This window comes from Piliocolobus tephrosceles, chromosome 2, assembly GCF_002776525.5.
Source record: "Piliocolobus tephrosceles isolate RC106 chromosome 2, ASM277652v3, whole genome shotgun sequence".
NCBI lineage: Eukaryota > Metazoa > Chordata > Mammalia > Primates > Cercopithecidae > Piliocolobus > Piliocolobus tephrosceles.
Window position 1 is genome coordinate 190340806 of NC_045435.1, and position 12545 is coordinate 190353350.

At 49.4% G+C, this 12545-nt stretch overlaps 1 protein-coding gene across 4 annotated transcripts in view; it reads right to left on the minus strand.

The window, feature by feature from the left end:
* Positions 1–259: 259 nt before the first annotated feature.
* TMEM44 (transmembrane protein 44) overlaps positions 260–12545 on the minus strand; it is a 49787-nt gene continuing 37501 nt past the window's right edge. For 2 of the 4 annotated variants that reach the window (XM_023214771.1, XM_023214768.3), the window contains one exon: positions 5780–6734. In XM_023214771.1, the coding sequence (XP_023070539.1) occupies positions 6624–6734 (111 nt within the window). In that variant the 3' untranslated portion in view covers positions 5780–6623. Of the gene's footprint in view, positions 795–5779; positions 6735–12545 lie in introns of those variants that run through there. The other 2 variants (XM_023214770.3, XM_023214769.3) reach the window with 2 other exon arrangements.

Genomic DNA, 12545 nt, shown 5'->3' on the forward strand with positions numbered 1-12545 from the left:
TTGTCCCAGCTACTCGGGAAGCTGAGGCAGGAGAATCGCCTGAACCCAGGAGGCAGAGGTTGCCCTGAGCTGAGATGGCACCACTGCACCCCAGCTCAGGCAACAGAGACTCCATCTCAAAAAAAAAAAAAAAATTATCTTTAAAAAGTATTTTAATTCTGCCCAACAGTGGGGTTTGGGAACTGTCACTATTCTTCTTTTTTTTCTTTTTTTATTCTTTTTTCTTTGTTTTTGCTATTCTAAGTAGTTTTGTGAGAACATCTCATACAAATAGATCTGTTTTAAAAGTAATTTCCCGGCAGGAGTGGTGGCTCATGCCTGTAATCCCAGCACTTTGGAAGGCCCAGGCAGGAGGATCTCTGGAGCCCAGGAGGTTGGGACCAGCCTGGGCATCATAGTGACACTCCGTCTCTGTATTAAAAACTGATAACAAAATAGCAGGAAGAGATGGAAAAAATAAATAAATAAGGGAATATCCCAAGGACAGCTTTTTTCAAACGGTGGTCCTGGATCAGCTGTAACAGAATCGCCTGAGGAGCTTGTTAAGCTTCCCAAGCCCTGTCCAGACCTAGGGGATCCTCCGGGGTGGAGCGTAAGAGTCTGTATTTGAGTATCATAGCTTTTACGCTATACTCGCTAGCAGAAGGTAAGGCCCACGAAACGGCCCTTTTCATCCATGGCCAGGCTGTCCTTGGGGAAGATGGTGGTGGCCGCCGTGTATGTCATCCCTTGTTCCACCTGTGGGTTTAGATCATCCCTCAGATTTCCCCTGGAGATTCCAAGTGCGGAGACACCTGTAGGAGGAAGGCCGAAGGGAAAGGTCAAGTCTGGAGCAGAGGCGTGGACCACGCAGGCTGCTGTTGGAGCGTGCTGGGCTCAGAAGCCGGGTTCTAGCTCGGGAACAGCCGAATGGCCAAGGAGGTCCTGGCGCGAGGCACGCCACATAACCCTCGGATGCCAAGACAGGGACCATCCATTTCTCAGTACGCCAGTGGCCCTGCCCTGCTACTCAGCCTCATCAGCCTGTATAATGGAAGCTGAAGATAACGCAGCTCAGGAAAAGCAAGTATGATCTTAAGAACCTTGTAGCTGGAAAGCAAGTTCCAAATCAAACCTAATGGAGACAACTGCCAGAACGGAGAAAAGTTTTTTTTTTTGAGACAGAGTTTTGCTCTTGTTGCCTAGGCTGGAGTGCAATGGTGCTGTCTCAGCTCACTGCAACCTCTGCCTCGCGGGTTCAAACGATTCTCCTGCCTCAGCCTCCCAAGTAGCTGAGACTACAGGCACCCACCACCACGCCCGGCTAATTTTTGTATTTTTGGTAGAGACGGGGTTTCACCATGTTAGCCAGGCTGGTCTCAAACTCCTGACCTCAGATGATCATCCGCCCGCCTCACCCTTCCAAAATGTTGGGATTACAGGCGTGAGCCACCGCGCCCAGCCCAAAAGTTTTTAAAAAGGAGTCTCTTGGAGGCAAAGGGACAGAATATTATTGTTTTTCATCATAAACCTTTTGGTGCAATCTGATTTTCTTTTTTTAAACCATGTACTTCCACTATTTTTATCTCAAAAAAGGTTTTTAATACACCGTTAGGTTGTTGGGAGGTCTGAAGCACACTACGAACCGTAAAATGACCTTGTAGTTATCTCCTTAAAAACCCAGTGGGGGTGGGCCGGGCGTGGTGGCTCACGCCTGTAATCCCAGCACTTTGGGAGGCCGAGGCGGCAGATCACGAGGTCAGGAGTTCGAGACCAGCGTGACCAACATAGTGAAACACCGTCCCCACTAAAAATACAAAAATTAGCCAGGCGTCGCGGCGCGCGCCTGTAGTCCCAGCTATCCAGTCGCTGGAGAATCGCTTGAATCCGGGAGGCGGACGCTGCAGGGGGCAGGGACCGCGCCGCCGCATTCCAGCCTGGGCGACAGAGAGACACTCTGTCTCAAACCAACCAACCAAAACTGAACTACGGAGACGCCCTCAGCAGTTCTTTCCCGGCTGGGTCGCCGCGGGCTGCGGGCACATACCCCGGCCTGCGGGGTGCGGCGGCGGCGGCGGCTTCGGAGCGGCGGGGCGGGGCCGCGGGACTCTCGCTCCTCGCGGGAGGCGGTGGCTGCGGAGTGCGCACGCGCGGAACCGCTATTCCCTTCTTCCCGAAGCGCCCCAGCGGTGCTGGTGATAGGGCGCAAGATGGCGGCGGCTGCAGCTCCCAGGAGGTAGGCAGTGGGAGCCGGCGTTCAGTCTGGCCCGTGCCAACAGTGGTTCCTTTCTCCCCCGCAGTTCGAGGAGACCACTCGCTGCCCCTCTGGCACGATCGTGGATGAGTCTCCTGGCAACTGAAATGGGAAAGGCACCGCCCCCGACTCTGGGAACTGGACCGACTCCACGGTAGTGACAGCTGCCAGGCCCTGAGGAGAGGACGAGAAGACCCGAGCCCTCTGCTACGAACCCTGGCAGCCGATGGAAAATTCAGACGGAATTGGGACAGTGTGCAGAGTTCTCCAGGCGACAGATTAAGAGAGACTCTTGAAGAATAACTTTCTGCTCAAAAGAAGTCCTCAATGCCCAGTGCCTTATTTGGCTTTCAGGGTTGGTGAAAGAAAAAGCAAAGGAGATGCTTTCTAATGCTAAGTCATTTAATGTAGCACCATTCCTTGAACTTCTTTCATCTCTAAGGTCGTCCCTTTCACCTGATGATACCTTTGGGCCTGCGGCATGTGTAACCTTGGAGATCTTCCTCAACATTGCACCATATCTTGGGTTCATTCAAGGCAGAGTCTCCTTGCAAAAGCATCGAAAACAATGTAAAGTCGAAGAGAGTAGAGCCAATACCTGCATAGTTGGAAAATGTGGAGGAGGCCAATTAAGGGACAGAAAAAGAAGTGCAGAAAATCTTGGAATTGTTGCAAAATTATTCTGGAGATAGAAGTCTCCTCTAGCCTTTTCCTTAGTAATTAATGCAGGTTTTTAAGTGGATAGTAAAATCCAGACAGAAAGAAGTATATGTTATATAATGAAGCCTATTTTCAAAGTATACCTGAAATTTGTCTTTATAATGTCTCTTTCTTGACAGTTTATAAAGATGTCAGTATTCTGTGGGAAACAAACTGGCACATTCATAAAAGAGAAAAATATGAAAAAAATCAGGCGCAACTTTCATTTTACAGATGAGGAAACTGTGACATAGAAAGGGAAATGACAAAGATCACACTGAATCAGACCTGGGAGCTGGAGCCCAGCCATGCTGGGCCAAGGCCCAGTGCCTCTTCTTATTCTAGGAGCTTATACCCCTTTGAAAGAAACACAATATGAATGTGTCTTCAAATGATGCTCATAAACCTCTTCATCATACTGAGGGAGGGAGATAAGGGGATTGGTTCTTTAGGATCTAGACAGGCTTTTAAGAAAATCTTAGCCAGGTGCAGTGGCTCGTGCCTGTAATCCCAGCACTTTGGGAGGCTGAGGCACGTGCATCACTTGAGGTCAGAAGTTCCAGACCAGCCTGGCCAACATGACAAAACCCTGTCTCTACTAAAAATACAAAAATTAGCAGGGCATGGTGGCGGGAGCCTGTAATCCCAGCTACTTGGGAGGCTGAGGTAGGAGAATCACTTGAACCTGGGAGGCGGAGGTTGCAGTGAGCTGAGATCGTGCCAATGCACTCCAGGGCAACGAGTGAAACTCCATCTAAAAATAATAATAATAATCTTAGCAGAGCTCTTGCTAAATGATAAAGACTTTGGCAACTGAAATCCTTTTTTTTTCAGAGAACTTAAGTAGGGACGGGATAATCACTAATTGGGGTTGTGTTTAAGGGAATTCAGACCTCTGAAATCTCTTCCATCTGTAGGTCTGATGATTTGGTTACTGTCTTTCAGTACATCTGTGCAGAAAGCCTGGGGAACTAATCCCTCTTCAAAGTCTACATTGAATAGGTATTATGTTTGCCTTTTCATACATGTTCACTTAGTCTTCACCACAGGCTTTCTAGGTTGGTATTATTCTTAGTCTGCCTAAGGAGTTCACAAAGGTTAGGTAACATGCCCCAAGCCACACAGATGATAGGCAGCACAACCAGACGATATTACAGGTCTCCAGATGAGTGAGCCGATGATGACATCATTTGTTTCCAAGCCCCGCCCCCATGGAGGTAAGTGCTTGCACTGCTCACTGGGTCATCAGGGCAAGTTGCTCCCACTGCCCTCTTGTTCTAACGACTGGAAACAAAAGCTGCAACAGAGGCCCCCTCCTACTAGGAGAAAGGCATTTTAATTGGCACCTCCTCACAAAGGCTCCAGTGTTCTAGAGCTTTGCACACAGGAAGATTCTCCTTGAACAGTGAAGCCACACCTCGCTTCCAAAATTCCCAGTTTGGTAGGTCACTGTGGATGAAGAGGCTTGAGACACCCTAAGACAAGCTGGGACCATGATGACAGGAACCAGTTTGTGAAGGGAGGAGGCTGGGCTAATGGAATCTAGGGAGACAGGTAATAGCCGGACCTTAGGTAGTTTGTGTTACTCAAGTCAGCAGGGTTTTTGTTGTTTTTTGCGACAGTCTTGTTATGTTGCCTAGGCTGGAGTGCAGTGGTGCGATCTCGGCTCACTGCAACCTTCACCCGCTGGGTTCAAGCAATTCTTGTGCCTCAGCCTCCCGAGTAGCTGGGACTACAGGTGCGAGCCGCCACGCTTGGCTAATTTCTTGTATTTTTAGTAGAGATGAGGTTTCACCATGTTGGCCAGGCTGGTCTTGAAGTCCTGTCCTCAAGTAACCTGCCTGCCTCAGCTTACCAAAGTGCTGGGATTACAGGCATGAGCCACTGCACCTGGCCAAGATCATTTGATGTTCTTGGATGAATGGCCACTTTCACCTGGATCCAACCAATTTTTGCTGCCCTAGGGAGCATGATCCAGAGCTCCCTCAAGACAGAGGATGTGCTAAAGGCAGACTCCAGAGGTCATCCTATCCCCATGCTTTCCGCCTTCTAAAGATACGCTCTTCTGCCCTGCTGTTACCACTCAGTGCTCTAGATGAAACCTGTTCCCATGTTCATTCTGCATCCATGACTATATTTCTGCTTCCTGGAAGGTTGTAGCCGTAGGGATGAAAAACTCACCAATCAGTTGTGGCCTTCCTGAGGCAAGTCACTTTCCTACTCTGGTATCTTCCATGGCTACCAGTTGGCCACAGAACCAAGCACTGACTCACCAGCCTCCACGGTCTGGTTCCTTTTCAGCCTCTTTGCCACCCCTACAGCCCACACTGCATCATCCATTCTGGCCATCTCCGATTCTTTCTTGCTAGCTCCCACTTTTCCCTGCATCCAGCCCTCTGTACTCTTTCATCTCTTTGAACACTCTTTTCTCCCTGCATCCTGGGCCTCCATTCAAATCTTCCTCTTCCCTGGAAGTACAGCTTCCGTGGTTAACATCACAAAGCAAAGCTGACTTCAGCAAACTTTCCAAGACAACCAGGGACCAACACAGTTTAGATAAAGGGGATAAATAAGGTGGCTTTAAGATCACTTGTAGCTCAGAGGTCACCCGGGGGATTAGGATCTATGCAGAGACCTGCAGAACCAAGCTGCTTCCCCAAGGGACCCCCTTTGTGCTGCTGGAACTTGTCCTACCCCTCAGGAGAAACTGGGCTGCTGTAGCCGAGTTACACAGGCGGCTGTGGGCCAGCCCGGAGCAAAACTGTGTTGCTTGGCATTTCTCCAGTTCCTCTAGTGGCTGACTTCTGTGCCTGTGCAGGGATTCATGCTCACCACTGCACTCCACAGTGACATACTTGAATTTATTTAAAAAATTTATCCACCCGTCTTTGCTCCCACCTTAGCCCCATTCCGTGCGCCCTTCCCCTCATTCATCGCAGTATCAAAATAACCCCTAAATGGGATTGCTGTGCTTGAACACCTCCCATCATGCCTCTTATCCTCTGCAAGCATTTACTTAGTTCCTGAAGCATACAGACCCCTCACCTGCAAACCCCGCCTCAGCACACACCTTGCTAGGTTGGAGGAAGTCCTGGTACCCGGAGCAGTTTGCTTTGTTTTTGCAGTGTCAGTGATCTCACAAACACTTGGCTGGCCACGCAGTCCTATCTATAACTTTCAGCAGATAACTCAAGTGGGTGATGGGGGCCGAAGCCAGGTCTTGGTTCGTGTGTGTGACCCAGGGCTGCCCGGCACAGGCCCCACCCGTCTCATCTGGCTCAGCCAGGTCTTGTAGAATGAGCTCTGCTGAGATCCAACCAAACACATTCGCTATTTGTTAGGTGAACTCATTCCTGGAACCTAGCAGGCATTCAGTTTATGGCTGACTCTCAAGGGAATAAAGGGAAAAAGGAAAAGCGGGTCTAATGTCCTTTGGATTATCTTTACAAAGCAAGAGCTGTCTGTGAACTTGTCATCTTCAGAACAAACACTGGGCCTATCCAGGTCTGTCCGCAGTTCCCAAAGTCGTGGCTCCACGTAGACCAGCCACACTCAGTGACGGCTCCTGGTTCCTCACTTTCCAGGGCAGCTTCAGTTCCTGCCACGGTGTCAGTGCGGATTGATTCCTGCTGTGTTACCCAACAAGCTCCTGACCCTGGGCTCGGAGCTGAAGAGCCGGCTCCGGAAGGTGTTAATCGTCATTGCGCAGGTGTGCGGGCCTCCCAGAGTCCCGGCGCACCTGGGATCTGAGCAGCTCCACCTTGTCTTTGTTGCCTTCGAGGTTCACATCTTCAGGGTCCCACTGTGGAGAAAAGATACGAAGAGCACCTGGGTGGAACAGATCGCTGCTTCTCATCTGTGATGACCCCCGACCCAAACAATAGCTCCAATTCTGGTTCTCATGATCCAGGCACAGACAAGGACAAAAGGGGAAGGCCAAGTTGCCCAGGCCTGTGTTTCTAGGAGCTGAGGAGGCAAGCATAACTTCAAATCAAGGAACGAATGAACAACCACCCTCCATATAACAGCTCCACCTTCCTTCCCACCCTCCTTCTCCACTATTCTTTGCCTCTACCAAGTCCTTATCTAGTGAGACTGAGTCACGTTCTCCTTGTCCTGACTCCATGCCTACCTCATTCCTGGAAAAAAACCAGGCAAACTTAATCCTTTTTTATTTTTTAAGACGAGGTCTTGCTGTGTCACCCAGGCTGGAGTACAGTGGTGCAATCATAGCTCGCTGCTGCCTCAAACTACTAGACTCAAGCAATCCTCCTGCTTCAGCCTCCCAAGTACCTGGGACTACAGTTGTGTACCACAATGCCTGGCTAAGTTTTTAATTTTTAGTAAAGTCTTGCAATGTTACCCAGGCTGATCTTGAACTCCTGGACCTAAGCAGTCCTCCCACCTCAGCCTCCCAATGTGCTCAGCTTACAGGCTTGAGCCACCATGCCTAGCTAGCTTCAACCTATTTTTTTTTTTTTTGAGACGGAGTCTCGCTCTGTCGCCCAGGCTGGAGTGCAGTGGCCGGATCTCAGCTCACTGCAAACTCCGCCTACAAGGTTTACGCCATTCTCCTGCCTCAGCCTCCCGAGTAGCTGGGACTACAAGCGCCCACCACCTCGCTCGGCTAGTTTTTTTTTTTGTATTTTTTAGTAGAGACGGGGTTTCACTGTGTTAGCCAGGATGGTCTCGATCTCCTGACCTCGTGATCCGCCCGTCTCGGCCTCCCAAAGTGCTGGGATTACAGGCTTGAGCCACCGCGCCTGGCCGCTTCAACCTATTCTTTATGGGCCAGGTAAATACCTCTTCCTCCAGGAAGCCTTCCTGACTGTGTTAGCCCACTGGGCGCTCACTTGCCTCTCTTTGTACCACCTATTCCACAGATTTGCCCCTGAGCACGGACAGCCCTGGCGTTTATGTGGACGTCTGCCTTGTTGTCTCAGGTAGGTGAGGAGCTCCACAGGAACAGAGCAAAGGTTCACTCCTGCCTCCTACATGGTGTTTCCTCTAAACCTGAGGCTCCGTAGACTTGTCATCACTTAACACCCAATTCAGAGTGGGGGGCACTGCCAGTGAATATTTCATCACCGACTCAGCTGAGTTTGGGAAGTTGAAATTTGCAGGAATAAGTGAAGGGTTAAAACAAGCGGGCACCGAAGCACTGACGAAGCTGTCTGTTGTTCTAAGGTGATGGATAAGAGCCCACGGGGATCCTTAGTGTTACCTTTGAAGTTCCAGCCATGGAGGCCAGTAGGGATTGGGCTCAAGTCTTCCTCCTGTCACTAATTTGCCTCCGTTTTGGAGGCCTCAGTTTCCCCATGTGTATGCTGTGGTATTGGATCAGCAACTAAATAAGAAGCTCTCTCCCATTTCTGAGCGTCTATGATGATTCTGAGGCACAGGGTCACATTTGACAGTACCAGGAAACAAGAAGCAAAGGTGACACAGGATGTGTCTGCCTGGGCAGATGACCTATTTGGACGAGATGATAGACCCAGGCATGGACATGCCCTCCAAGAAAGATGCTCGAACAGCTGCTCCAACTGAAGCTGAATCAAACATTCCAGTCCTTAGAGGTCCCAGATAAGATCCTGAAGGCTCCGTGAGCCACCGACATAATGGCCATGCCATGCCAATGATAAAACACAAATTGTGACTTTGTTTTGGACAGAAATAAAGAGCCCAGTTTGTTAGTGATTTACTGATAACTGAATCGAGTACTAATAGTTGGCAACTTTAAAAGCCATCATGTTAAAAAGACCACCTGATTCTCAGTGTCCCTGCAGTGATTGCGTTTGGGCAGCTTATCCCCTGTACCTGTCTGGGGCTGCCAGCCACTTCCAGTGTGAACATCTCATTAACCTGCAGTCGCAGACTTGGCTGGACCCCTTTAACCAGATTCCTTTCTGACATTCTCAGATCCCAAATCAAAGAGCTCACTAGGCCCCTCAGCCTGCGGGACCCACCTGCCCAGTGAAAGAAGTGGGACCCTGTTCTGTTCTCTGAGGATGGCCAGCGTGCTCTTTGATGAAAACTGTTTCTAAGCAGAGGCCTGAGACCAAGGTCATTGTTCTCAGAGTGTGTTCTTGACCAGCCCCACCAGAAGCACCCAGGCTGTGCTGGCTAAAAACATGGATGCCGGGCCCACCCTAGCCCCTGGGTGGGGGGTTGAGACCTAAGGTTTGGCGTTTTTACAAGCTCCTAGGGTGATTCTTAGATGCCCTGATGATTGAGAACCACTGCTCTAGCTTCTTTTTTTTTTTTTTTTTGAGACGGAGTCTTGCTGTGTCCCCCAGGCTGGAGTACAGTGGCGCGATCTCGGCTCACTGCGAGCTTCACCTCCTGGGTTCACGCCATTCTCCTGCCTCAGCCTCCTGAGTAGCTGGGACTACAGGCACCCACTACTGCGCCCGGCTAATTTTTTGTATTTTTAGTAGAGATGGGGTTTCACCGTGGTCTCGATCTCCTGACCTTGTGATCCGCCCACCTTGGCCTCCCAAAGTGCTACAGGCGTGAGCCACCGCGCCCTTTGGCCTCCCAAAGTGCTACAGGCGTGAGCCACCGCGCCCGGCCAGCTCTAGCTTCTTGAATGGCTGCTAAGAATTCTTCTTGCCAACCCTGACCAGCTCAGCTGCCGGCAAACAGAAACCTATCGCTTTGATCAAGTGAGCTCTTCAAACTAGTACAGGCCGGGCGCGGTGGCTCACGCCTGTAATCCCAGCAGTTTGGGAGGCCAAGGCGGGCAGATCACCTCAGGTCAGAAGTTCGAGACTAGCCTGGCCAACATGGTGAAACCCCATCTCTACTAAAAATACAAAAATCGGCCAAGTGTAATGGCAGGCGCCTCTAATCCCAGCTACTTGGGGGGCTGAGGCAAGAGAATCGCTTGGACCTGGGAGGCAGAGGTTGCAGTGAGCTGACATTGTGCGATTGCACTCTAGCCTGGGCAACAAGAGTGAAACTCCATCTCAAAAAATAAATAGGCTGGGCACGGTGGCTCACACTTGTAATCCCAACACTTTGGGAGGCCGAGGTGGGTGGATCCCCTGAGGTCAGGAGTTCAAGACCAGCCTGGCCAACATGGCAAAACCCCATATCTACTAAAAATACAAAAAATTACCACAGTGGTAGCAGGCGCCTGTAATCCTAGCCACTCGGGAGGCTGAGGCAGGAGAACCGCTTGAACCCGGGAGGTGGAGGTTGCAGTGAGCCGAGAGCACACCATTGCCCTCCAGCCTGGGCGACAAGAGTGAAATTCTGTCTCAAAAATAAAATAAAATAAAAATAAATAAGTAAAAATAAAATGGTACAAATCTTAGAAAACATTTAGAATCTATATTTTCCGACTCTCTAGAATAATGTGTTTTAAAACTTCATTTCATTATTTATTTACTTACGTATTTTGAGACAGTCTCACTCCATCACCCAGGCTGGAGGCATGATCTCGGCTCACTGCAACCTCTGCCTCCTGGGTTCAAGTGAGTCTCCTGCCTTAGTACCCTGAGTAGCTGGGACCACAGGTACGCACCACCACACCCGGCTAATTTTTGTATTTTTAGTAGAGATGGGGATCTCGCCATGTTGGCCAGACTGGTCTCCAACTTCTGACCTCGGGTGATTCGCCCCCCTCAGCCTTCCAAAATGCTGCGATTACAGGCGTGAGCCAACATGCCTGGCCTAAAACTTCATTTTATAATAAAATTATTGCTGGAAATCAGGCATGAAGAGAATCTGAGCAAAAGATCCATTTTCATATCAGAAACAATCCTGGGAGATGACAGGCACAGGGAGTTGTCACAAAACATGCCCACCTGTCACTTGGAGGCAAGGGTGGCATGGAGACAGCAGCCGGCTGCCCAGAGTCCCAGAATGACAATGTCTGGAAATGTTTACTGCAACAGCTACTACAGCCATACCTGCCACTACTACTGCTGTTCCAGACCATGTTCCTTCACGGGGTTACATATCTTCTTGGTCCCTATTACTTGGGCTTACCTGAATACCCCCAAAGCAGAAAGAACTCTGAACTGAGAGAGCCCTGAAAATCCCACTGATTCTCAGTCTTGCCTCTCATTTTGCCTTTTTTTTTCTTTTAGATGGAGTTTCGTTCTTGTTGCCCAGGCTGGGGTGCAATGGCGCGATCTCGGCTCACTGCAACCTCTGCCTCCCAGGTTCAAGCGATTCAGTTGCCACAGCCTCCTGAGTAGCTGGGATTACAGGTATGCGACACCACGCCTGGCTAATTTTGTATTTTTTGTAGAGACAGGGTTTCGCCATGTTGGCCAGGCTGGTCTTGAACTCCTGACCTCAGGTGATCCGCCCACCTCGGCCTCTCAAAGTGCTGGGATGACAGGCATGAGCCACCGCGCCTTGCCTGACATTCTTTTTTTTTTTACTAAAGGAATGTGTCATGGGTCCAGCCATCTAAGGAGGTCTAACAAGAACAGGAACTGAAGTCCAGCCATAGGAAGTCCCTCCTGGAAGAGAAACAGCATAATTGTCCATACCTGCTCCCAGTTTAGGGCCTCCCAATACTTCTGCTGCAGAATAAAAAGAGAGACAGAAAAAGCGTTGGACAGATTTTGCCACCATCACACAGCAGAACAGAGCTCAGGGCCAGCCCCTGTCTGCTCAGAGAGTCAGGAGACAGGCCCTTAGATGGTTGGGGGCAAAGGAACAGGTGACTTCAGCAAGCAGGAAGGCAGCAGCTACCAGCAGTTACAATTTAGTTAAATGATCAATGAGATAGTTATGATAGTTACAAAGGGCTGCACATCCTGGGAAAAATTACAATCTATCAAGGTTTAAAAATTATTATTAGTAGAAATTATTATTATTAGCAGGAGCAGCAGTAATAATAAATCTCCCATTTATTAACCACATGGCTGAGATGATTCAACTCAAACCCATAAAACTGAGATGCCAATAAAATTCCTGCCTTGCCAAGATTCATTTGTAGTCAGTGTTTACTGCATGGCTGGTTCCACTCCAAACCTCAAATATGTCTGACTCAAGTTCTCGCAGGGCAGGCATCACGTCTGCCCTTGTTACTCCATCACCTCCTGCAGCCTGGGAAACGTGTGTTTCTGACATGAGCTAAGAATCTATGAATATCTGTTACACTGATGTGGGAAAGTCTATTAAATTAGACAGCAGGCAGTCCGAACGGCCCACAGGATTTAGGGTTATTATCACATTAAAACAAAGCATGTTCAACTCCTTATGTTTTTCATTTTTAAAACATTATTTAATTGTTTAAGAGAGGGGCTTGCTCTGTGGCCCAGGCTGGAGTGCAGTGGCGTGGTCATAGCTCACTGCTGCCTCCATCTCCTGGGCTCAACTGATCCTCCTGCCTCAGCCTCCTGAGTAGCTGGGACTACAGGTGTGTACCACCATGCCTGGCTGATTTTCATTTTGTTTTTTTAGTAAAGATGAGGTCTCCCTATGGTGGCCAGGCTGGTCTTGAACTCCTGAGCTTAAGGAATCCTCCCATTGTGGCCACCCAAAGTGCTGGGATCATAGGCATGAGCCACGGCACCTGGCCTAATTTTCTTTCTTTCTTTCTATCTATCTATCTATCTATCTATCTATCTATCTATCTATCTATCTATCT